The sequence below is a fragment of the Candoia aspera genome, chromosome 6, assembly GCF_035149785.1.
Source record: "Candoia aspera isolate rCanAsp1 chromosome 6, rCanAsp1.hap2, whole genome shotgun sequence".
Lineage (NCBI taxonomy): Eukaryota > Metazoa > Chordata > Lepidosauria > Squamata > Boidae > Candoia > Candoia aspera.
The window spans coordinates 53,857,907-53,884,825 of record NC_086158.1 but is presented as its reverse complement, the minus strand read 5'-3'; the positions used below and the strand labels follow the sequence as shown (position 1 = coordinate 53,884,825).

Sequence of the window (26,919 nt, the reverse complement as noted above, 5' to 3'; positions counted from 1 at the left end):
GATTCTGGGTCCAGCTTTAGCTTGCGGCAGCGCTGTGAAAGAGATGGGCCCGGCAGCCACTGGGGTCAGCCCGGATCGGGCCGCGCCACTCAGAGCTCGTAGGCTCTCCCTGCCAATGGAGTATGACTCCTACTAACATTTCTCTTTATATGCGATTCATCGCCACAATGTTTAGGAAGGCCACAAGCACTATTTTTATCAGGGTTTCTCGTCATATTCGTAAGCCTTTTTTAATACAAATGTTTTGTATGCATGGATTTTATACAGCAGTGTAATAATAATCACCACCACCATATACCGTTTCAAGACTCGTTAAGAAATAAACGAAGCGGGAAAGGAAGTGTGTTGTACCTTCATTGATTTTCCGAAGGTGCATAGTAAAGTGAATAATATTGGATTGTATATGCTGGTCAATGACCAAAATAAGGATTTCTTCTGTTCCTGGATTGTGAAACGTTTTGTGCAACTATGGAGTTGAAGGTAGGTTGTTGAATGCAACAAAATCAGTATGTGACAGAAGTAAAGCATGTGTGAGAATAAATAGAATACTTAGTGAACACTGAGCAGGGAATAAATAAGGTTGGTAATATTCTCTTGGTTGTTTAATGTAATTATGGACAAATGTACAGGAATGCATGTGGTAGTGTTAGAGGTATGTACTTTGTGAGCAGATAATGTCATGTTGGTAGGAATTTGTTACATAGATTGTATGACACAACAAGAATTCTGAATCTGAAAGATAATGTATCAAAAATCAATGCAGTTTTGTTTCATGGAAAATGGCAAGTTACACATAAATGGTGAATAAGCAGAACAAGTAGTGCGTGCATTTGGTAGAATGCTTACTATAGGTTGGAGTGTGGATGGCAAAATTGTAAGATGTGCAAATAATGAGATAAGGGATAGTATGCACTCTATGGTGAAAAATGAATGCTGAAAGAAGGAAATATGGCTGTGTATAACAGGGCTTTGGCCCACTTTGTTATATGGAAGTGAGAGTTCAGTATGTCAGGGCATACATACATTGAATACACTGGAAATGGGAAATGTAAGAAATATGCGCAGATGAACAAGAGAAACATACTGTCAAGAATGAATGGATTGAATACAAACATGGGTAACCAGTCCAAAATAAATTATATTGAGGTGTCTTGGTCATAGACAGAGAATAAATGAAGACTGATTCCAAAAACAAATATGTGAAGGAAGAATGAAGGAAAGAAAGAAGGAAAAGACTGAGGAAGAGTCCAGTAGACAAGCTGAGATCCTCAAAAAGGATGAAAAGTTACAAGAACAAAAGGCAATATATGAAGCAGTTCTGGACATGGTGGATAGAAACTTATGGAGAGGTACAGTGAATAGTGCTTGTATAAAGTGGATTTGCTGTATTTCCCTTTTTTAAAAAAAATGCCTTTTATTTCTTTGACTTAATATTTCTTATTTCTGCACATTGCATAATAGTCCCTGTCCTGAAAAGGAATGTGATAGGGATGTATGTATGGACATAGAAAAATACTTATAAATATAACTTCCCAAATTATGTTAGTCTAATCTTTAATGAAATCAACATGTCCCAAACCTTAATTTTGACTAGTTTTAACTGCGTATCTCCTTTGTAGACTCTTAACGGCAATGGAATTGTGAATAATTGGCAACCCTCTTTATATATAAGTCTCAATTCAGTCATCTACTGATAATTCTGATAATTATTGGCCTCTGCTTAACATCTGGAGCAAGATAAGTCCTGAAGCTGTTCTTTGTGCTTACAACTTTCAGTGATATGATTGCCCTCATCTAATGCAAGGTTAAGAAAACTTAATGCCTATTATAAATTTTATTGATCTTCCTGTGTGCTTCTGATAAAAACAGCTATTATTTTTATTATTTTTTAGATTTATATCCTGACTTTTCACCAGAAGGTCAAAACAGTGTGCACAGCACTCTTTATTCCAGTTTTTCCCCACAGTAACTCTGTGAGTTAGATTGGGCTCAATCTACATATATGGCTTAAGTCTAGGCTGCTTATGGGACCATATCTACGGAGTAAAACTGGGTTTCCCCTACTTTGACAGATTAAAAGGAGAAACCTGGAAACAGATCTTTTCAATAGCTGTCCCATTCCTGTGGATATGCCAATGCCTGAAATCTATACGACTCCCACACTATCTTTCCTTAGAGCAACAAAGACTTTGTTCTTTAGGAGAACATCTGGAGATTAAGAGCCGAGATGTAGATTGATTTGAACCCTCATATGACTTTTTGTCATTTCTTATTGTATATTATTATATTTATGTTATGATGGTAATTGTTACTTTAGAAGTTGTTATTTGGAATTTATGGAGCTATGCAGGATACAAATCTTAATAAATAACATGGCAGTAGAAACAATGTTAGCAAAGACTGCTAAACTGCAATTATAAACACATTTCTGAGAATCAGGCAGACATAACCTCATGTAGATTTGTATAGACTTGCATAATTATTAACATTCCTGTACTTAAATCATTTTTTTAAATAAAAAAGATGGATTTCTGAATGAAAATGGAGAAAATATGATCATGATGATGTGATTATAGCTTATTATTGTATACTAATTTGTGATTACCTGCTTGTTTTGGAAACTTGTATTCTTGAAAGTATCTGAGAAATATAGATAACTATTGTAACTAAGGCCACAAGAGGGCTTGCATAGAGAGAGATACATCGGAGCTTGCCGTATACAGTAGTACATTTTTAACCAAGACTCTTATTATATGGGGGGAAAGTATATAAGGAATGTAAAATAACTATGTTTTCCTGTCTGCAGAGTGCGTCAAATGGTTTAGAGTTATTTAGAAAGCATTGTACAAATTAGGGCTTTGGATAAAGCCAGAAGGAATTGCTAATTCTGGGAATTCTTGATGTTTGAGGATGGATGGATCTAAATGTCTCCTAACCGTGATCTTTGAAGAAGTGTACTCTTATTACTCAGAAATGTAAATAAGCAGTATCAAATTCATTTTAATAAATAAATAATTTGCACAAATGAATACATATCTGAAAATATATCTTAACATTCCATTTTTTCCTTCCATTTGAAAAAAAATGTCTTGATTTTCTAGGATTAAGCAAATAAGCAATTATCTTCCAAAGAACAATAATTTTATTATACATTGCCACAATATTATTCCAGGAGTTTTCTGCATAGTAAGTGACAGCTCTTCATCAGTATCTGGGTATAGCTTGGGTGTCCCTGCATTGTGTGTGTGTGCATGGCAAAAGAAAAGTTTCAACTATCATCAAATGTAAAACTATTCATCTAATAGATTAGGACCCAATTTGTTAAAAAAATCACTTCCTCCAATACCATCCAACACTAAAATCAGGGAGGTTCTGCTTAGTTTCCCATAGATTTGTCTGGTTCACAGTACAGTGGCAGTGCTACAGTCTCAGTTGCAGTACCCCCATTATGCCATTCTTTTTTAACAGAACTTTGACCCCAGTTCCATCTTTTTTAAGAAAACAGCTGAAAATGTGCTATTCACCCAGGCATTTGTAGATTAAGAATGTCACCTAGATTTTCTCCTCTAATACTTTTATTTTTTTAAAATGAGCCTTATTTTTTGTTTCTGCTGTTTTTAAGTGTTGTTGGTTTAATAGTACGGTTTATTTAGGATTGTTCTTACTGTTTTCTTGTAAACCACTCTGCCTTCTTCTAGGAGGAAGGGTGATATAGAAATAAAATAAATAATAATACAGTAATACATGCCAGTTATTGTCTTTGTACATAAAAAGCATAAATTATCCATATACTTCACCAATTCAGTATTTCTGGTTTTCTCTGCTAAATGAAATGCATAATCTCAGAGCTCATTTAAATGGATTTGAAGACATTATGCAGACATTATGCAGAAGAGGACCATGATGCAATATCCTAGCACATCTTGGTTACTATTACAATATTTTTGATAAAACAAACAATCCTTTTTTCTCAGGAAATAGTAGCTGTAAGATAAATTCATTCAAGATGCCTAAATTCATTCATTGCTCAGGATGAATAGACAATATACAGTATCTTGCTGGTCAGGTTACATCTAAATTCAGGCAATGTATATGCAAGATTTTGTGGTAATTCAACTTTCCAGAAAATATAGTTTCCTATTTCAAGGCATCTAAAAATGTAATACCCATTGAGCATTTCAATAAAAGTACAGCAGAAAGCATTACAATTACAGAAATTATGCACGTGACAAATAAGCCAGCATGAGTCTATATTATTTAGGGGCAAATAAAACCAGTGAATGAATAACACTTTTGATGAGTAGTTATTTCCTTTCACAATGATTAGAATGTTATGTTGTATAATAGAAAACAGTGAATTATCTAGTTTTAAATCATTCCAAACTCTTTAAGGTGTAATCTAGCTGCCATTCTTAGTACAATACAATACAGTACAAACACTATACAATTTCCAAATCTGGCTCAGACATAGTGAAAGCACCAAATACCTCATTTCTGGCTACTGTCTGCCCAAAATTATAAAACCATCCACCTTAGATCTTTTCCCCTGATGCTGATCAATGGATAAAATATCTCTTGGAGCGTGCAGTACTTCAGATAAAAAGAGGGAAGATTCTTTTTAAATTGTTTAGTATAATTTCTTAGAACTTTGATTGCGTCTTCTCTGTTTACTCCTTTTATTCTGATTGTTTCTTCTCAGTTTACTCCTTTTCACCATCAGTACTGTATTCCACTATGTTCTTATTATTAACCAACTTCTAAATTTCTCCCCTTTCTATTCCTTTTTCACCATTGACTCATTCCCTAACCCTGATTTACAGTCACTTTGTGTCACCTATCAAAATGTGCATTCACATGTCTAGTAAGTATGTGGTTTGGGGTCGCTGGCCACTTCAGCTCTGGATGAGAAGGACCTTTTAAGCACTGTCTCTGGTGTCATGTGGTACCCGCATGCTTGACTCTTCCTTTCTGGATTCCAGAAACATTAAGCTGGCTGTTATTGAAAGTAGAACACTGGTCTCCTTCATCTTTTATTTATTCATTTATATACTGCCTTTCTGTGATTATATCAAACTGAGGGAACTTTATAAATACAAAATACAAATCACAGATAAAATCCTACCAATAAATAAATCAATAAATACCATTTACAACACCACTCAGTGGCATCAGACTAACCACAGAATAAAATTATTTATTTTAAAAGTGCAGCCAAATAAAATTACCTTAAGAATCCATGAAAAAGTATTTGATGTATTTTCCAGAAAACAGGAGTAATATAACTTTTCCAAGAAAATATATTTAGGATTAGACTATAAAACTCACTTCAACGATTATATTTCAATTTGTGGTTAGGTAAATGCCACCTAATATTTAAGTATTTATTAATATGTAAAATTAATACATTATAAAAGTGTATTATAAATGTGCTTATACTACATTATAAGAGTTATAAAAGAGTCATTTAGAATTATAAAGAAGGTGACACTGAAAAGAAATACTTAACCATTTACTTATATTTAATCACCACAAGTGATTAGAATGCTAGAGACAAATGAGTAGGTTGTTGGGACTGTGACAGATTTCACCATTCCTTTTCTCAACCAGTCCTCTTGATTTCCATCCTGGGTGTGGAAGAAGAAAAGCTTGCTCCTCAGTTCTGCCCTTCCTCTAAAGGCTAGTAGAAGGATTTCTACTCTTAGTGTCTACTCAGAAACTCTATGCACAATGCAACTTCTTAGCAGTTTGTAAAGGAAATTGCCCACTAGTAACAGGACTCCATATAGAGCAGTTTTCTTCAATCTGGTATGCATCAAATAAACAGATCTGAACTCTAATAATTCACAGACAACACGTTGGCTGGGAATAATGAGAGTTTAAGATGTATACCAGGACCTAAAACTGAAAAAAATCTGGGGAAATATCGTTGTCTAGGGTACCTAAGAACTAACAAAATACTTTTTGCCTGAGGGGAATATTGCAATAAAATTTAGAGGCACCACCAGAATATCCTGTGACATAGCCAAAACATTATGTTTTTCTTGCCATAAATAAACACAAAGCGGAGTTTTTAAAGAGTATAGAAATACAGTATCATCGGAACAACTTTTGAGAACTTGTAAATTTCACAGCAAGTGGGTGTTGGCACTGTTGGTTAATCTTATATCCTCTTGTGTACCCTGAGTTTAGCACAAACCGAACAAAGACAGGAAATAAATGTTTGACCTCACCCTTTTCCAAGTTGCCTTAGAACTGCCACAAATGATCTTATAGGCAACTTCAGTAGTAAAATGGAATCTTTCTGAACTGAATAGACACTGCTAGGAAGGAAAAAAAGTCTCAGGTTTCTATCACTGGCCCTGTCAAATAGGCTGTCTGAGGAAACAGACAAAAGAGTTAAAGTGCTAATAAAAGACAGTTAGTTGATTATTTATTATAGTTGTTCTCCTCAGTATGTGAATTTGAATTTTTGGATTTTTTTTCCTTAGCTGTCAGATTTGGCTATTTGATATATTCTGTCAAATTTGGCTATTCAACAGAACTCTGATGGAAGAATATCTGATGAATTATTAACACAATAACAATTATTAGCTTGATTTTAATTTTGCATCTCTTCTATAGTCCAAAAATGTAATTTACATAAGAGAGCAAAATATAAAATTTTGTATAAAAAATGAAATCAAACTATAAACTCTGAAACAGCAAAATATCTTGGAATACTGCAGAACCAAAACAATCTATCAATACTAGGAGAGAAATGGTGCTGTAGATGATTAGCCAAGCATTTGAAGCATGTTTTAATAGAATGCTAAATTTACTCCAGATCTGGCTGTGTCATTTGAAGGATACTTTTAACATAAGACAGAACCCAAGCTGGATGCTTGGGCAAGCACCTTGTAGCAGAGTGTCCTTTATTCTGCAGGCAGTTAATCAGCATTCAAGGATTATGTAAGACTTGGCAGCAAATTAATTCCTTTTCAAAGAAGTTCCTTTAGTTGAGTTCATTTAAACAGAGATAAAAAATGAGTACTTTCATTATTTAAGAAGCTTATAACTAATTCTAAGTTTCTGCCGGCAAAATTTAGGATTTGGCCAGAACAAACTTACTGCAGTTCATAAGGACTCAATGAATGATAGGGTAGTTCTATCTGGCTGCATTTGAAACAGCCCTGCCCAACCTCTCCCCATTGTGTAGATTTTACTAGATATGCTTAGAATTCTCTGGCACAGTAGGTTGACTTCAGGTCTGAACATTACAGGTGATTGCCTACCTCTACTTTTTAATACCTTCTGTATTGAATGTTGAATTATTTTAATATATTTCTATACAACATCCATTATTGTACACCTTAAAGTAGAACGATTAAGATATAGTTATGAACGTAAGTTTAAAACAATACAAAAATATTAATATTTGTAATTATAGTAACCATATATGTTTGTATGGTAATTTTATTTTTATTTTAACTGAGATCCACACACAACACCTATTTTAAAATAAATATACACCAAGATCTACAGGTCTTGGAATCTGCTGTAGTTTCACACTGTGGCCTGTAATTTCCTGTTGCTATCACACAGCTATTGAGAGAATCTATTAAAAAGCACCAATCAGGCTTGGTCCTATGATGAGTGGAATCATTTGGATTGTGCTGCACATGGGACTTGTGGCATTCTACTGCTGCAAAACAGCATGGATTTTATAAGGCATTATATCCTATGGGTCCCTGTATAGGCTACAGTCATCAGCCGGGCTTTCTTTGTTGCTTCCCTTGGCAAGGATATCTGTGGAAGCAAAAGATGAAAAGAAGTGAAATCTGAATCTGTTGTTACCCTAATATAGGGATGTTAAACTTGCAGGCCTATGGCATTTTTGTGGCATGCAACAATGAAAGAGTAAGCCCTGTGGGCTGTGCTTTTCTTGGCTGGTGAGGTTGCATTGCTCCCTGCCCATTTCTGTGGGTGTAACAAGAGAAGCAAGAGCAAAGTAGACAGATGGTCTAGCACAGACAAAGAGGGAAGGAAGAGGATAATATCATCCATGGCCCAGAACAATAGAAAGCACCCACTCATTGTACATAGCAGGAGAGCAACTGCCAGAATTACTGCAAGGGGTTGCCAATCTTGGTCAGAAACTGAATTATCTCTGGAGACATAGTTGAGCAAAAGGTGACTGGCAGACATGTGCAGCACTCTGACATTCATTGGGTTCATTACAGCCACTGAAGCCAACAATTCCAAGCTAGTAAGAAAGCATGGCTCTACCAGGGCAGACCAAAGGATGGCTGCACTCCTAGACCTGTATTAAGGCACCATCATAGCTAGAGCCAAGGGTAGCATCTGTTCTTTCCCACTTGCCTGCTCTACCGGCCACCATCACCACCATAGCTTCTCCTTGTCTGGAAAGACTTCATTGTTATAACTCTTGGGCTATGAACTAGTCATCATGCAGCATTCACGGCAATTGTGGTGGAAGGTCCCCTGTGCAAGCACCGAGTCATGTCTGACCCTTTGGGGGGACCGCCGCTTTCGCAACGTTTTCTTGGCAGACTATAGAGCCGGGTGGTTTGCCATTGCCTTCCCCAGTCGTCACAGCAATTACCCCTGTCCTAATATACAAGTGTATCAATGGAATTATTCATGTGGATTCTTACATAAAAATTTAGTTTGGGCCTGAATTCTTGAACTCTATGATTTGTACAAATATTGAAAACTCATGCAGATTAATATAAGTTCTTTACTTTCTTGTGAAAACCTTGCCTTGGTCCCAGGCCCAGGTTGAGGTTTATTATTTGCTCAATGACTCCTGTTTTGTTTTGTTGAATTTGCTATTAGATTATTTTAGTCTGGGCTGTTTGATTTAATGTTTTTAGCTGTTTTTATGTTTTCTCTAGTTTAGTATGACACCCAGAGTCCATAGGAGTTGGGTGGCCAATAAATTTAAATAAATAAATATTATCCATGCAGATTGTATAAATATTTTCTACTATTTATTTATTTATTTTTGGCCAGAGGGAAAGATGAGAAATAATCTGATCCTCAGAAGCCCAATCCCCAAACACTTTTCATAGCACAAATCTGTGCATCTCTGTTGAGTTCAGAGAGACTTACTCCCAAGCAAATATACATAGGGCTTCAGTCTCAGCAACTTTGAACCTTATATTTGCAGATATATGGGGGGGAAAAAGGGGGGGGTTAAGTAAAACTAAGACTTTTGAAAACCTGAACAGTTTCAGAATCATGGCATTCACGTAAGATAGGGTTTCATGCCCAAAAGCAATTACTGGTATGAGTAGTATTAGTAATCATGTTTTACTGCACTTCTGTAGTAAAGTGTCTGCAGCCTCTGGCTTATTCTCATTATCCCTCTACAAAAGATTAAGGGTAAGAGTTGTAGTTGCAAGATGGGCAGCTATATAAATTGACAGCTATATATTGCTTCCTTGAACACTTAGGAAAGGGGAAAGACAAGTGACTGCAAAGGGAGAGGGAATAAAATCATATATCCATATTCCTTGCTTCAAATCTGCCCATAATATAGCCCTCAGCAATTACCCTGTAGGGCTGTCCAGAGATCCAGATTCAAAGGGAAAAATAAGATTTGGAGGCTGAGTAGGTACACAGATAGCACCCGTCATGAACACCATAAAGTAGTTCTATCTTTTCCAGGATCTTAGAAAAACATGTATTTTGTTTAAGGTACTGTGTGTCTTGTCTGTTCCAAATCAAATTTTATTCCTCAAATTAAGAGAGGCCTAAAACACCACCATGGATAGGAAGAAAAAGAGTTGCCTGCTTCTGTTTCATTTGAACTGATGTAGCAATTTATTCACGCTACTTTTCTACAATACATGGTAAAGTATTTGCTCCTTGAAAGGTATAGAATAATTGCATGTAGCTTGCTTCCTTGCTCAGTGTTTTTGCCAAAGTAAGGAAATGAAAGGTATGAATTCTAAAAAAAGGATTTTGAGATGTTAACTAATTGATGTGATATAAATGTACTTATAGACAAGGAGGTCACTAAATGGCTCTTTAAAGATGTTTAAATCATTAGATCTGTCCATTTTCAAACTATCAACAACACAGAATTATGCATTAGAACATAAGACTGAATAATCAGCTTTGCATTATAAGTGGTTTAATCATTTTACATCCTTCATGATGTTATACCCCATATGATACAATCATAGTCATGTATACATATTATACATATGAGGGGACAACAAGAAATCATTCTACTGTTTGTATATGGATAGAAATGCAAAAGCTTCCGTCCTTTACAAATCATTCCAGATCACCTGAAGCTGGTATAGTGAGGCATAAAAACACCACTTGTAGTTGGGATAGGCTCCATGGCCAATTGATCCAAACTGGGGCACCTATGAAAAAGCAGACACGAAGAAAATTCTCTGTGAGTTATGGTACAATCTACAAGATTCTGTGAAAGTAAGCTTTTGAGATCTCTGGTTCTACAAAAATACAGATTATAAGGCAGAAAAAGGAGGAGAAATAGCTAACTTGTTACCAAAGTCCATATGGTGTATTCCTGGAAGTTCAGTCTTTGACAAATAGCCTATTGTGTGTATACAGATATGACAAGGAAATAATGCCATGTCTACAGTTATTTTTTTCTTGCATGCCTTGCGTAATATTTAAACTTGACTTTTGTAGTGGTGTTACCGTATCTGGATTGCCAATACTCCAATAAGCACTAGATGGCAACAAATGCTCATCATTTTCTGTCTTCTGCAATTTATAGGCCATCCAGATTGTCATAGCCAAAATATGGTTGTCTTACTTAGCGTACTTAGTTGTACACTAAGCAAACATACAGGTGACAGGTGACATGTTAAACTATGTTTGTTTTTTCTATATTAATTGGTAACATCTAGCGTTCAGATTATAGGTTGGCAGATATACCCTTATGCTTTTATTATTACGTGTTGTTATGCATTCTGATCTTTTGGGAGTTAGTGGGTTTTAGAATAAGTATATTCTGAATAATGCTGGATGATCTAATCTGTAAAAGGATGGATTTGAATATTTTCTTTAGTATCAATGTCTCATTTTAATAAAGAAAATATAATTTTACACATGGCATGAACATCTGCAGTCTTTGCTCACAAGTAACATCTATTCCAAGTATCTGTGCATGAGCATCCATTGTAGAAATAAGTAACATACACATAGGCCATCATCACTAAATGACACAACTTATGTACTTGCATCAGATTGCCATGATATACGTGTTATAATACTTCATTTTTTACTTTACTTTATACTTTATTGGCCAAGTATGATTAGACATACAAGGAATTTGACTTCAGTGCAAGAGCTCTCAATATATTTACATAACATCAAAAAATAAACAATAGTAGTGTTATTTACTAAAACTATACAATCAAGAAAGGAAAAAAAATTGAAGGAAAATAATTTTGACATCATCACGACTTGCACCAAATGCTTGTGTGTACAGTATGGGGTAGGAGGATATGGTAATATATTGACTTCTGCTGTTGCTCTTCCATATTTAACCAGATATATTTATAATTTTCTTCAGTTATTCATTATTAAGAAAATGAGCTTTAGTTGTTGGTTTTTATAGGGAAAAGGACTACAAAAATTGTATACATCATTGTGGACACTCCACGTTTATAATTAACTAAATAAATTGAAAGGGCCCTTTAAGTTGCTTGCCCACCTCTTTGCACAATGCAAAAATCCACTAAATCATCCCTGAAAAGGACTTGGCCATTCTTCCCACTGAAAAATTTCAGGAGGGGGAAACCCACCACTGTTCTAAGCAGGCAGTTCTACAGTTTAACAGCTCATATCAGTAGGAAATTCAAGGTAACCTCCTTTGTTTAATGTCAACTTATTGATCTTTGTCTCACTATCAGTTAAAGCTAAAAAGATTGCCCCCTCTTGTATTGCCAACCTTCAAGATATTTGTACTTAATTTTATCAATTTATAGCTGCCCATCTCGCAATTGCGACTGAGGGGCAAGCAGAGAATTAAAAACCAACAAAAGGAGATAGTAACATAATGGCACCAAGGGACAATCTAACAATTGTAAACCACACAGAGTCCCCCTGTTATGGGGGAGATGGGCGGTGATAAAAATTTGAATAAATAATAAAAGAAATAACTCAGTGTTTTTTAAAGTTGCCAATTTTTAAGAACACTGGTCTAACTCAAACTATACAACGCACAAAATCATGTCGACCGTATGGTCCCTTTAGGTTTCTCTTTTGCAAGATAAACACGCGCAGCTCCCTTAACTAGGCCTTGGTAGCTCTGTTCTCTGAATCCGCTCCAGCTTCTCCACGCTCTTTTTAAAATGCGGTGTTTTGACCCGGCATAGAAAAATAGAAGAAAAATACTGTTCCTCATGATATGGATTTTATAGCTCCCTTTTCTTCTCTCAGCATTTCGGCCATCGATTCCCTCCGTTGTGCCCGTCTGTTGCTAAAAGTAACCAAGCCTTTTTCGCTTCTAGCCAATATGGCGGCGCCCTATCTTGAGTCCGAAGGGCCGGTACTCTCGCTCTCTATAATTCCCATGGCGGGCAAAGAATTCCGTGATGGGTGGTTCCCTGCGCAGTGACGGCAGTCGGTAGGGAAGAGAAGGCGCTGCGAGACCCGGGTGTGCGTGAAGCGGGGAGATCGCTGACTCCGGTTAGCGGCTTTGAGATTTCCAAGGCTGAGCCCGGAGGGAAGACAATAGCGCGGACGAAGAACCACGAATTGAGATAAAGGGGAGGATATTTGCGCCGGACGAGAACGAAGATGGAGGGCAGGGTGTGGGAGGGATGATAGCACCTTACTGCGTTTGGAGTAGAGGGCTCTTCCCCTTCCCACCACAGGGGAGCCCAATTCGGTGCCGAAAAAGACCGGAGCCGGGGAAGCGTAGGGGCGACGAGTAATCCAAGGCTCAGACTCAGGCCGCGGCGTGTAAAGTGGCCGAAGGAAGTACGTTACGTTTCTGGCTGCTGTAGCTTGCAGATGAAGCCTCGTTGCTAGGCACTTGCATTGTGCAATTTTTGAGATGAGATTCCAGGTCCAATTTATTAATCAGAGCATTTTTTTGGAAAGTTCTGAATCATAGGAGTTTAGCTTTGAATAATGGTATCAAGTTGAGCAGACTAATACTACAATTTATCTTTACAGGAATTTCCTTATTTCTAATCAAAGATTTATGATACTACCTTAATTCTGTCACCTTCAGAATGTCTGAATCAAAATTTCGGGAGGTGTTGCCCAAACACGGTAAGCAGCATTTATTACTAAGAATGGAAAAAGCAAAATCCACCATAATGTTCTCAAGAGTCTTCTGTAAGAGTTCTACACTTATTTTTGCTTTAAGTCACATAGTAACTGCAGGTGTCTAGTTGTACATTATAATTTACCATTCTACATTATATATGTGAAATATACTTTACACACAAGTGTATGAAATCATTTAGCACAGTATTTATTTCATTTGCTGCTACATATTAGTATGCACATTCTTATATTCCCAACAGAGCAGTTTCCTTTCTAGGAACATTTAGTAAGATGTCATTTCCTTTTACAAAAGTAGTCTATATGGCATAGATGTGAGCCTATTTCAGATTTAAAAGATCTAATTTGATTTTGCTCAAATAGCAAGATTCACCAACTACAACTTGATGTGGACCAAATTTATTTTTCAAATTTCTATCACCGTCCCTCTCTCCCAAAAAGGGAGAGCAGAAAGGTAGATTTCGATGATTTCGATTTCCCAGTTGTTTATCAGTTACAGAAACAAGCTTACTTTTAACCTAAGTGACAGCACAAAATGAACAAAAACTGGGCTGCTGAAGGCATTTTTATTTTAAAGGACTATATTCTGCATAGACTCTGGCCTCAAAAGAAATTTCTTGGTCTCAGAATTTTCAATTCAAAATATGTAAGGCTTCAACTGATAGATCTTGAAGGGTACAAAAAGAAACCTAAGTAGACCCTTTTGAATCTGGTCACTTTCTGAAAACTATACTTTGAACTGCAGAATTTTGAATGTAAGAATGTATTGTTATTAATATAAGCAACGAAATGGGTAAGGATTTCAGAAATACTTGCTCTACTATAATCATCCAGAGATTTTAATAATTTAGTTCTACTTCTGTCTCTGAAATAATCCTTTTGAAAGATATTTTGCCAGCTAATATGCTGTGACTCCCATTTTGACAGAAAAGTTGGAAGGTGTAACATTGGAAATCTGTTAATGTGTAGATTGTCTCGTGTGAAAAATCATGTCCTGTTCTGCAGTACTTACATATACCCTCTTCCTGATAGAACTATTTTGTTTCTTGGTTGCACAATGCATAATATATACAAATGATTTTATTAGGATCCAAAAAGGAACTGTAATATTTGAATCAATTTAATCAATATATTTGAATTGTGTCCTTTGATATTACTGGACATCCCATTTTTATTATTTTAGGGATGTTAGCAGTAGAAGATGTAACTACCATGGTGTTGTGCAAGCCCAAGTTGCTACCATTAAAATCTGTTACTTTGGAAAAACTTGAGAAAATGCAACGTGAAGCACAGGAAACTATTCAACAACAGGAACAACAGGCACAGCAGTATTCAAGATCTGCTCTTGCTCAATAATTCACTTACATGGATTATTTTTCTACTGGTGTATATTAGTGCATATAGCAATACAACGAGTTGTGGATAGCAAGATGAAATATTTTTATCAAATACATTTTACATAAATATTTACATGTTTGTGTTGTAATTTTGTAAACAGTCTCTGGAAAACAGTATCAAAATCACATTCAGCTTGTTTTACAAGCTGCATATCTTTTTATAATGTCAGTGGAATTTCTGAGTAAACATAAATATGATTATGCTATCAAGGGTTCATATATGCTGAACCATAAAATGGTTTGCTTGATTTTGGCTTAACGTGTTATGAGTACAGCCAGTTACTGCTCTTAAATCATGACTTAGTACAATGTGTAAACCAGGTTTAGAAAGTTCAAAAGTCTAATGACTGTTATTAGGACCCTTATGATGTATTTCTTTAATCATCTACAATGTCTTCCTCACAAGGCACAAACTATGCAGCAAGGAAACTAAAAAATATACTGCTCTTTGTGCATAAAGACAATAAGAACATTTTTAAGGTGTTTTAGAAAGACTAGTCAGTCCCCACGGACAATTACTATAATTAAATTCAGCTTAGGTATCATTAACTAGTAAGCTTCCAGCATTCAGGTCTGAGTATAGCAAATATATTTCTAAGGTGCAAACATGTTGCAGAAACCTCAAATGCTGCAGAAATTTAATAGTGGAAAAGGGTGTAGTATGCTTTCCAGAGGCTTCCTGTTCTCAATCCCAGTCTTAAACCTCTAAACATTCAAACCCAGCCCTTCTGGCAATGTTACTGGAAGAATTTCTATGGCTCCACAACTGCTCAGAGGAGCAAGTTGCAGCCTCAGACCAAGGGAAAGTTGCCCCTAACAAACTATGTTGCATGAAAAAGAAACAGGAACATCAGAGGCATCATGACTGTATATGATTAGCCTTGATGGAACATAGTTTACAACACACTCCCAATGTACTAAGCATATGTAAAAGGTGAATTCTCTATTTATACATGCACTGTGCTTGTTTATTCCCAAATTTTGTTCACTGATGAAATCAATGGTAAGAACACGTGGCACTAGAGCACCTTTTAGGACCAAGGTGAGAGACTTACAGTTTAAATGTAAATGAACATGTACTTTCAGAAGTTAATCTGCTTCACAAATTTATTTTACAATACATTATATCATAACTGCTCATTTTTCCAGTTTTGTAGAAAAAAAAATAGATGTTCCAGCCACCATTTGCTGAACTAAAGACCAAATCAGTATCTTCCCCTGGAAAATGATGAATATGTTTTGATCAAATTAAATTTCTTAGCTCCTTTAAAACAAAGAAATAACTTTTTTTTTCTCTCTTGGCAGCAGCAAAATAGAGGTCTAGCAGCTTAATATAACCCATTGCTTTGAATAAACCAGTGATTTTATCACAAAACACTGTCCTTGAAAGGAGTGGCAAGCAGGCATCAATGCAAAACATGGAATGATTGGATTGAATTTATGGCACTTAATAAAAGATTGCCTTGTTTCTGCAAATCTCCATAGAAATATGGTTATTTGTTCTGTCCAACTATAGGTTCAGAGAAATGAAAGTTGGAATATTTCTTGTATGAATACAAGTTTATAAAACCATCAGAAATTATTAGTGCCCCAAACAAGTGCATCTTTTAAAAATAAATGAACTGTGCTAAGCAACTATTACTATAGAATATATACATATATATTCCCTTTAAACATCTACAGCTGCAAGAGTTCATTCACATATTCAGTAGCTCTCAGCTTTCAGGAGTCCTCCATCTCCTTCACTTACAAAGCGTTTCCTTCCCCTAAAATAAAATACAGATACAATTTCAGCATCTCCACTATCCTTTTACTTGGCTATATGAAATTTAGAACAGAGTTATCTGCCAATCTGGGCAAAATTATACATTAAGCAAACATCTGATCAAGTATACATCAGCTTCATACAGACTTCAATTACCAGATCTCTGCTTGCAAGATTTAAAATTGGTGAGAGGGATAAAATAGCTGAGGCAATCGTTAAGCTATGAAGAAACTTTCAAACATGCTAAAGGCTGAACAGAGATTCCAGAAGTAGCACATTTCTGCATAACCATATAAAAAGCAGAATAGTTTTAACAAATCAAAATTGAAAGTAATTTACCCTTAATTTAATTCCAGAACGTTTTCAGTGACAGAAATGGAAAGAAAAATGGCTGAGCTCAGAAGAGAATTTGGCAATATGTCTAGGTCTTGCCAAACAAACATGCAAAGGTAGAAATTAAGAATCCTAAACAGTTTGAGTAAGAGAGACTTCAGGTATCTGCATTTTGTGCCTAGCTGCAATCTAGCAGTGCAGTTAAATTATTTAATCCAAATAAAAAGAAAATATGAAAAATTCAATATGGGAAAATAAAACTCTCACTGCCTGTTTTGTAGGAAATGCATATTTTTACCATTTGTCATTGAACAAATATGGCAACAGTAATAAAACTTAAGAGTCAGCATTTTGTATGGTGCTGAGATTTTAGCAACTGAGCACTTTTATAAATGGTTTTGTAGACAGTTTTAAACATTACTCCACATAGTTTTGGACACAAAAATTGGCTATTACCAAGATAAGGACAAACATGCATAAATATTAGCTTTAAAAAAGGCTATTAAAATTCCTGAGGCATTCACCACAAATGACTATTCGCCCGAGTAACTGAATTAAGGACCTTATGCAATTTACCTGTATCAGTTATTTCTGAAACATATGAACATAAATATACACATAAATACACATACTCGTAAATGTTTACCTGGAAGGACAGAGATCCCTTAATGGTTTTGAAATTATTCCAGCACTAAAGCATTCCTCTACAAACCGCTCAAGTACAGAATAAGAATGTGGAACATCAAGATTAATGTCTGGGATTTCACGATAAACTCGTTCATAACCCTGCAACATCAGTATTAGGTGGAAATATTTAGGATTTATCTCAAAGTGATTCTGTATAAAGAGTCAATCTTGGTGTTACCTCTAAACTTTCATTTCAATAAATAAATAAAAGTTCCAAAACATGGCTTTTTCAGATGAAAGGGTTAGGTAGCAGATTATGGCAAAAATGGCTAGTCAAAATGAACACTGACTTAGATGTTCAAACATTGATCTGCTATGAAGTAGTGTCTTGTTATTCTTAATCTTTTTTAATGTACAATCTCAAATTGTATAACAAAGCCAAAATTTTGTGTTCTCTAATCTTAGAGTAGAGCTGTTAATGCCACTTGGTGAATACAAATAAATGCAATCTACTTCTATCAATTAAATATTAATATTAAAATATTAATGGACAATACTTGGAAATGTATAATGCACATTTACTCTTTTCATTTGATCCATAGTGATGACAGCAGATCTCCACAGGGATTTCAACAAACTGAGCATCATTTTAAAGTTTGTTTCTCCAGTTGATTCCAAAACCATCACAACTGCCTAAAATGTAAAATCAAAGTTAATCTTTAATTGCAATGGTAGAAAGCTACATAGTTTAAACAAGCACAACAAAACTGTCACTACAGTACAGATTGAGCCCTATCTCTTGCATCAGGGTCAAAAAAAGGCTAAACTACAGGAGGCAGGTACTATCCGATCACACTTTGTCATTCAGGTTCACTTTTGGCAAAAATGCATTTCAGGTATATGAAATATAAGCATATATGAAATGTTTATAAACATTTAAAATATATAAAAGAAGTCAGATCAAGATTCCTGCTGTGTCAGATTGACCACTCCACCTACAATACAGTATGTCATCATTACTGGCACCTGCCCTCCATGATTTCAGGTAACAGATTTTCCATCTTACAAGCAGATACGAGGCTGAACCTAGGATGTTCAGCATTCTTAAGTTTTAGTTTTTCATTACATTTGAATAAGCTTGGAGAGGATCACTTACTGCAGAAAGCAACTTCTTTAAAATGTACTGTTAATTAAAATAAACTCTACAAATAGTATTATGTAGCCTGGGTTGCTACAAGAAGCATCTTGACACACACTACAGATTGATTGATTGATTATTCCAACTTCTATTACCGCCCATCTCCCACCAAAGGGGGGGATTCTGGGCGGTTTACAATAAAGATGGTATAATTGATACAGCATTACCTACAAGAAGCCTCAGTCTTGCCTCAAAAATAACCTTACGTCTGTTGTATTGTTTGATTACTAAGGAATTTAACTTCCAGTGCCAACTACATTTTTATGTTTTTATTCCTGCCTTACTTCATATACAAGTTCATGGTGAAAATGGGGTACTTCTAACTCTTGAAGACAACGTTCTGCTTCAGAAACATCTCCTGAAAGAAGGTACTCCTTCAACAGCATATCAATCTATTAAATTAAAAAGATAAGACTGTATTAGGCTAAGTATAGCTTTTCAAAACCCTCTATGAAAGCAAAATATATATCTACATTTCCATTTCATATGCAAATTCTAAAAAACAACAACCCCAGAATCATAGAATACAAACAGCAGATAGCAATGCAATATTTACCTATTTATTATACATGTACCTTCACACAGTCCATACCAACAAAATGACACATTTTTCATTACGTTTAGGCTGTAGATTTCTATTTGCTTTGAATCTCTCATTCTCAACTTACAAATAAATAAATACTAGACAACCCTGTGACCTGTTGGGTGATCCTTTGAGAGAAAGGTAATGAGTATGATGTGACCAGAATGAACATTAAATTTTAGGCTGACCATATTTTTTTTACCCCAATGCTGAACAGTCCCATGATCATGTAAGAAGAGTATGTATCATAAATAGAAAAATAATTGTAGTGACAAATGAACTTCAATAATAAATCAATATTTACTTACCTAAACAGATACAGGATGACCACGGGTAGGCAAAAAATCAGTGGGAGGGGGAGCGACTTCCGACTTCCTGCCGGCTTCCCCATCGACTTTGCTTGTGGGAAGCTGGCAGGGAGCATCGGAAATCATGATCATGTGACCACGGGGACACTGCAACAGCCACAACTTTGCAAATAAAGCTGGTCTGAACATTGTGGAAATTTCAATTCCACAGGACTAATGGGTCCCAGATTTTTTACACATTCCTTAAGTTAGCAGATTTTAGGTACCTGATTCCAAAATTGTTGTGTATAATGAACTGTTTGGGCTAATTTGAGGGTACAAACAAACAGATAAACACAATTAGTTTTAGTAGTATGTAGATACAGGGTGATCTAAAAGTCAGGTCCCAAAGGCCAATCACAATATGTTTTATTATTTTTATTAATATATTTTATTTTTAAAAAATTCAGAGAAGATACTGCTTTATTTAGGAATGTTCAAAGGTCATGCATCAAATGAAGTGTTTAGAAGAAAATGGCAACCAATTCAAACATTTGATGTATTTTTATATAATAAATTGTCTACGGGTACACCATGTATATTTAATAGAAAGTGCCTTGAAATTCTATTCTTCTAACAGTGGTTTATTCTTTTAAAAATCTCTGTATGTTGAGGAGCTAAAATGCTGATCATTCTCTATACTAGAACAAGGGTAATTTTTATATAGGCTATCAAGATATTTTGTATAAATGCATACGTATAATTATATCAAATATATAAATACTGTATATGTGCATCTATTAATAAGTTTACACTGAGTCTACTTGATTGCTTTGGGGCTCTCTCTTTGGTGTTGTCATATTATAACTCCCAGAATTCTAGCCAACGCGGTCAAAGTTCATGCTAGCTAAAAAATTGGGAAGCTGAACGTAGCCCCAACACTTCTCAGAGCATGAGACAGAAGAAGGTTGCCTTAGGCAAATGCTATTTTTACTAACAGAAACTCTAAATTATCAGGCCAAGACCATTTCCAATTCTGGTATTCAAAGATCATGTCATAGTGGAAGCAGTTCAACAGTTTTGAGAAATAAATCAAGCAGTTCATGTTTCATATGAAACAGTCCTATTTAAGTACTGGGCCACTCCAGAACGTTTCTGATTTGGAGGATTTAGTTCTCAAAACTGCCAACCATACCCCCACACCACCCATATCCAGAATAGTATAGTCTGGAGGAGGTTTAGCATAGTTTGGAGAACAACACTAATTAATTATCCAGAATGAAACACTAATATACAGTATATACTGTATGTCCCCCTGGGGCTGTCTGTTTTGTTTTTGTTTTTGCTTTATTTCAGATCTGGCTTTAGATGTAGGAACCATTAGGCACATGCTGCATCCAAACACACTGCGCCAATCCTTGACTGGCTGCACCATTACAAGCTGGAAGACTATTTCATGTAACATCACAAATACATTCTGCATTCTTTCCCTACCACCCAACTCACAGCAAGCAGCAAAGAACTATTGCTACCTTCTATTGTTTACTTGTTTTCTTAAAGCTGCAGTAGAAACAGTAAAATGTAACAGAAAAACATACAGAAATCTAAAATGTCTGTAACAATTCTGCTAATTTCCTTAATAACAGTTACCACATACTGTATCTATAGCCAGTTAATACACTTCAAGTTCAGGTTATTTTGGGTTATGTAGTAAGGCTAACTAGCAAGAGAAAAAAGATACAGTAGGAAAAACATTCAACAGAGCTTCCAAGAGAAGCATGCAAGAAAAATGAGGCATCAGCTGCTGCCTGAACTTGTCTCTTTGGACAGCAGGTCCAAGTTACAGAAACGCAAAGAGAGTAAACATAGAAAAAGGAAGCAGCAGCTACTTCCTAAAAAGTTATCTTGCTGTTCTTTTCCCCTTGTACTTCCACTTTTGCAACAGTACTGTATAAGCGCCAAGCTCTGAGAAATTCATCATTATATATAGAGCCAATTACAAATCATTGGATTTTAATTAATCACCTCTTTAACAAGATGTTTCACAGACTGCTGGCCACCACCTGAGCCCCACACATTGTCTATGCGTTTTCCACCTTTGCTCATGCTCAGCAATACAGTAGCTCGATCCAAAGCAGCCCTGTGAAGAGAAATGTATTACAATGAGTCTCTTAATATGCAGAGCAATTTTAAATGTCTACATAGTCACAGTTTTGTCTGAAGATCTTAAATTGTCAATTAGTTCAGACACAATACTAAAGCATAGTTTAGCATTGAGAGATAAATCTTCTTTGTACCACACACTGCTGCAGCATGGCAAGGAGTCATTTAAGAAACTGTTTTTTCAGCTTTTAAGCTAAGTGTAATTTTCCTTGCAAGATATTCTGCTTCTTCTCTGGGCTCAAAGCCAGAGAACGTATGAGAGTCTCCCCTCATTTTATTTTCAGAGCAACAATCCTGTTAGGTGAGCTATGATTAGAAGCAATAACAGATTCCAAGTTGCCCAGTGAATTTCATGGTTAAGTAAGGATTTGAACCTGAATCCTTCCACTCCCATCCAACATCTTGACCCCATAACTCCATGTTCTTTAAGTGAAAACCAGTTTTGGCTTCTTTAACAAACCATGATTAAAGCCAAGCATGACTTAGGGGAGTATAATGTGTGAATTTAATTTGCAGACTCTGAAATCTGGGTTCTGAAATCCCATAAACCTTGTAGTTGCTTATTATACCTATGTTACAAAGTTGGATTTAACTGTGCATCATCAATCTATAGTCTTATAATACAGTTAGTTTGTTCTTTATTCGTTTAGTCGCTTCCGACTCTTCATGACTTCATGGACCAGCCCAAGCCAGAGCTTCCTGTCAGTCGTCAACACCCCCAGCTCCCCCAGGGACGAGTCCGTCACCTCTAGAATATCATCCATCCACCTTGCCCTTGGTCGGCCCCTCTTCCTTTTGCCTTCCACTCTCCCTAGCATCAGCATCTTCTCCAGGGTGTCCTGTCTTCTCATTATGTGGCCAAAGTATTTCATTTTTGCCTTTAATACCATTCCCTCAAGTGAGCAGTCTGGCTTTATTTCCTGGAGGATGGACTGGTTTGATCTTCTTGCAGTCCAAGGCACTCTCAGAATTTTCCTCCAACACCACAGTTCAAAAGCATCGATCTTCCTTCTCTCAGCCTTCCTTATGGTCCAGCTCTCGCAGCCATATGTTACTACGGGGAACACCATTGCTTTAACTATGCGGACCTTTGTTGTCAGTGTGATGTCTCTGCTCTTAACTATTTTATCGAGATTTGTCATTGCTCTTCTCCCAAGGATTAAGCGTCTTCTGATTTCCTGACTGCAGTCAGCATCCGCAGTAACCTTCGCACCTAGAAAGACAAAGTCTTTTACTGCTTCTACATTTTCTCCCTCTATTTGCCAGTTATCAATCAAGCTGGTTGCCATAATCTTGGTTTTTTTGAGGTTTAGCTGCAAGCCAGCTTTTGCACTTTCTTCTTTCACCTTCATCATAAGGCTCCTCAGTTCCTCTTCGCTTTCAGCCATCAAAGTGGTATCATCTGCATATCTGAGATTGTTAATGTTTCTTCCAGAGATTTTAACTCCAGCCTTGGATTCCTCAAGCCCAGCATGTCGCATGATGTGTTCTGCGTACAAGCTGAATAGGTAGAGTGAGAGTATACAGCCCTGCCGTACTCCTTTCCCAATCTTAAACCAGTCCGTTGTTCCATGGTCTGTTCTTACTGTTGCTGCTTGGTCGTTATACAGATTCTTCAGGAGGCAGACAAGATGACTTGGTATCCCCATACCACTAAGAACTTGCCACAATTTGTTATGGTCCACACAGTCAAAGGTTTCAGAATAGTCAATAAAACAGAAATAGATGTTTTTCTGAAACTCCCTGGCTTTTTCCATTATCCAGCGGATATTGGCAATTTGGTCCCTAGTTCCTCTGCCTTTTCTAAACCCAGCTTGTACATCTGGCAATTCTCGCTCCATGAATTGCTGAAGTCTACCTTGCAGGATCTTGAACATTACCTTACTGGCATGTGAAATGAGTGCCACTGTTCGATAGTTTGAACATTCTTTCGTGTTTCCCTTTTTTGGTATGGGGATATAAGTTGATTTTTTCCAGTCTGATGGCCATTCTTGTGTTTTCCAAATTTGCTGGCATATAGCATGCATTACCTTGACAGCATCATCTTGCAAGATTTTGAACAGTTCAGCTGGGATGCCGTCATCTCCTGCTGCCTTGTTATTAGCAATGCTTCTTAAGGCCCATTCAACCTCACTCTTCAGGATGTCTGGCTCTAGCTCACTGACCACACCGTCAAAGCTATCCCCAATATTGTTATCCTTCCTATACAGGTCTTCTGTATATTCTTGCCACCTTTTCTTGATCTCTTCTTCTTCTGTTAGGTCCTTGCCATCTTTTTTTTTTGATCATACCCATTTTTGCCTGGAATTTACCTCCGATGTTTCTAATTTTCTGGAAGAGGTCTCTTGTCCTTCCTATTCTATTGTCTTCTTCCACTTCCGCACATTGCTTGTTTAAAAATAATTCCTTATCTCTTCTGGCTAACCTCTGGGATTTTGCATTTAATTGGGCATATCTCCCCCTATCACCCTTGCCTTTTGCTTTCCTTCTTTCTTGGGCTATTTCTAGTGTCTCAGCAGACAGCCATTTTGCCTTCTTGGTTTTCTCTTTCTTTGGGATATATTTTGTTGCCGCCTCTTGAACAATGTTGTGGACTTCTGTCCAGAGTTCTTCTGGGACCCTATCTACTAAGTCCAGTCTCTTAAATCTATTCTTCACCTCCACTGCATATTCCTTAGGAATATTAGTGAGCTCATATCTAGCTGATCTGTGGGCCTTCCCTAATCTCTTTAGTCTGATCCTAAATTGTGCAAGAAGTAGTTCGTGATCTGAACTACAGTCAGCTCCAGGTCTTGTTTTTACTGACTGTATAGATGTCCGCCACCTTTGGCTGCAAAGGATGTAGTCAATCTGGTTTCGGTGTTGTCCATCTGGGGAAGTCCATGTATAAAGCCGTCTCTTAGGTTGCTGGAAGAGAGTGTTTGTTATGCACATTGAGTTGTCTTGGCAAAATTCTATCAGCCTATGTCCTGCTTCGTTTTGTTCACCCAGGCCATGCTTACCTGTAATTCCAGGTGTCATTTGACTGCCCACCTTAGCATTCCAGTCTCCCGTGATGAAAATAACGTCTCTTTTAGGCGTGTTGTCCAGTAGGTGATGCAGATCCTCATAGAACTGCTCTACTTCAGCTTCTTCAGCATCTGTGGTTGGGGTGTATATTTGGATCACTGTGATGTTAGATGGCTTGCCCTGAATTCGAATTGAGATCATTCTATCATTTTTTGGATTGTATCCGAGCACTGCTTTAGCCACTTTACTATTAATTATGAAGGCTACTCCATTTCTTCTGTGGTCCTCTTGTCCGCAGTAGTAGATCTGGTGGTCATTTGATATGAAGTGGCCCATTCCAGTCCATTTCAGTTCACTGACGCCCAGAATGTCTATCTTTAATCTTGACATCTCACCAATAACCACATCCAATTTGCCCTGGCTCATAGATCTTACATTCCAGGTTCCAATGGTGTGTTGATCCCTAGAACAACAGATTCGCCATTCACCACCAGCACCGTCGGCCGCTAGCCGTCCTTTCGGCTTTGAGCTAGTGGTTTGCTACTGCCTACTTCTAGAATGTTTTTTCAACTTTCCAGCATAGCTTACATCTTTGGGATTTCCTGATAGTTTTCTCATCCATGTATTAACTGGATCTAAATTTGCTTAGTTTTTCAAAAACAACTAAGACTGGCTAGGTGAGACAATCTACTATGACAGTATTAAGAAAATTAGAAGTACTTTCGGACAGAGTGAAAGGCAGTGTAATTTTATTTTAAATTCCAGAATGGGGAGAAGTGTGGCATAGATATCTCTCTGTTTACCTTGCTACACTCTCCTTCCTCACAGCATTTTGATACAAGTTTTTTATACATTTTCTTATATAGGTAAGTCAATAGGAAATTACAGAAACAATGACAATGGGAACATTCTGATAAACTTTAATGGTCAGGAGGTTGCACTATTAACAGCAATTATGATTGGTGCTAGATGCAAGGAGTCACAGTAGGCCCTTAATAAAAGAACTGAAGCAGCAGATTTTAAATAATATATGTGCTTGTGATAAGTAAAGTCAATCTTAGTTGAGTGCCATCTAAGAGACTTCATCTCTGCAGTGGTGGGGGAAGGATCCAGTAATGCCGAGGAAGCACTGGAATAACAACAGAAAAGCAGGGAGGGAAATTCAAGGATAAAGGAAGAAAATATGCAGGTAGGCTTGTCCAAAGATGGTCATGAGTAAAACAAGGGGAAATGAGAAGAGGCTTTTCTTCTTAAAACTACAACAGAAACACTAAAATGCAACAAAGAGAAAGAAAACAGAAATATAAAATTTCCATTAAAATTCTGCTGCTGATTTCCTTAATAGCAGTTACCACATATCTGTAGTTTGTGGTACAAAGTTTGAAGTTCAGTTTAGCTTCGGTTTTATAGTAATGAGAAGTAGTAAGGGAAAAAAATCTTTGTATTTTTTAACCAAGATGAAAAATAAACGCATTTAACAGAGCGTATGATATTACGTCTAAGCCAGGCTAGAACTTTATTTTGTATTCTGAATTTTCTGTTCTTATTTAATAATTTCATATCAAAACATCTTAAATTGCTTTGAAGAAAGTAATGCAGCATTTTTTGCAATAATTTTCATACAAGTATCTAAATCAAATATTCTAAAATTCATTATCACTATCCCTTCCATTAAGTTTTTTAATGCTTTTCTCTGTATTCTGTCCTTTTAAACATCACTGTTTCAGAATACTGACTTTCTTGCAAAAACATGAGAACAATCACTACATAACTTTCTTTTTCCTTCATAATTAACATGATAAACATTTAAAAATGGTGGATGTGATACATGAATGAAACATGCACGGCAGACTGCTTACCGAGCCTGAACACAGTCCACAGTACCCTTGTAACCATCTATGTAACTACTGCATAATATTCCATCTCCAACTGATCTTGCAATAAACTGACCCACCAGCTGCCAAGAAAAAGAAACAAGTTTTTCAGACCAAATTTGAGACAGATACAATACCAAACAAGAGTATACCAATAAAATGGGGCGGGGGGAAAAAGGTCTGATAAACAGAGACTGTTTTTCCTAGCTGGGCATATGCAGCAGCACAGGCAAAGCTAGCATGCTAGCTGCATCCTTCACTCTAAGTTATCCCTCCATTTTCACCATTATCATTTCAAAGCAAAAGGCAAATATATACATTTTACCTGTATTTATTTATTTATTTATTTATTTATTTCTAAATTTTATCACCGCCCATCTCCCCACCAAAGGAAATTAC

General features: G+C 36.4%; 1 protein-coding gene and 1 long non-coding RNA gene across 4 annotated transcripts in view; one reads left to right on the top strand and one right to left on the bottom strand.

The window, feature by feature from the left end:
* Positions 1–5: 5 nt before the first annotated feature.
* Positions 6–21,061, top strand: LOC134500098 (uncharacterized). Its single transcript, XR_010068212.1, has 4 exons — positions 6–219; positions 13,171–13,269; positions 18,901–18,972; positions 20,831–21,061. It is a non-coding gene; the product is annotated as an uncharacterized LOC134500098 (long non-coding RNA).
* Positions 15,775–26,919, bottom strand: part of PDCD4 (programmed cell death 4) — a 29,670-nt gene continuing 18,525 nt past the window's right edge. For 2 of the 3 annotated variants that reach the window (XM_063307147.1, XM_063307146.1), the window contains exons 8-13: positions 26,506–26,603; positions 21,500–21,614; positions 18,889–18,996; positions 17,989–18,099; positions 17,426–17,565; positions 15,775–16,447 (exon numbers count right to left, since the gene is read on the bottom strand). In XM_063307147.1, coding sequence (XP_063163217.1) covers positions 16,387–16,447; positions 17,426–17,565; positions 17,989–18,099; positions 18,889–18,996; positions 21,500–21,614; positions 26,506–26,603 — 633 coding nt within the window. In that variant the 3' untranslated portion in view covers positions 15,775–16,386. The remainder of the gene's footprint in view (positions 16,448–17,425; positions 17,566–17,988; positions 18,100–18,888; positions 18,997–21,499; positions 21,615–26,505; positions 26,604–26,919) is intronic. The other variant, XM_063307148.1, reaches the window with a different exon arrangement.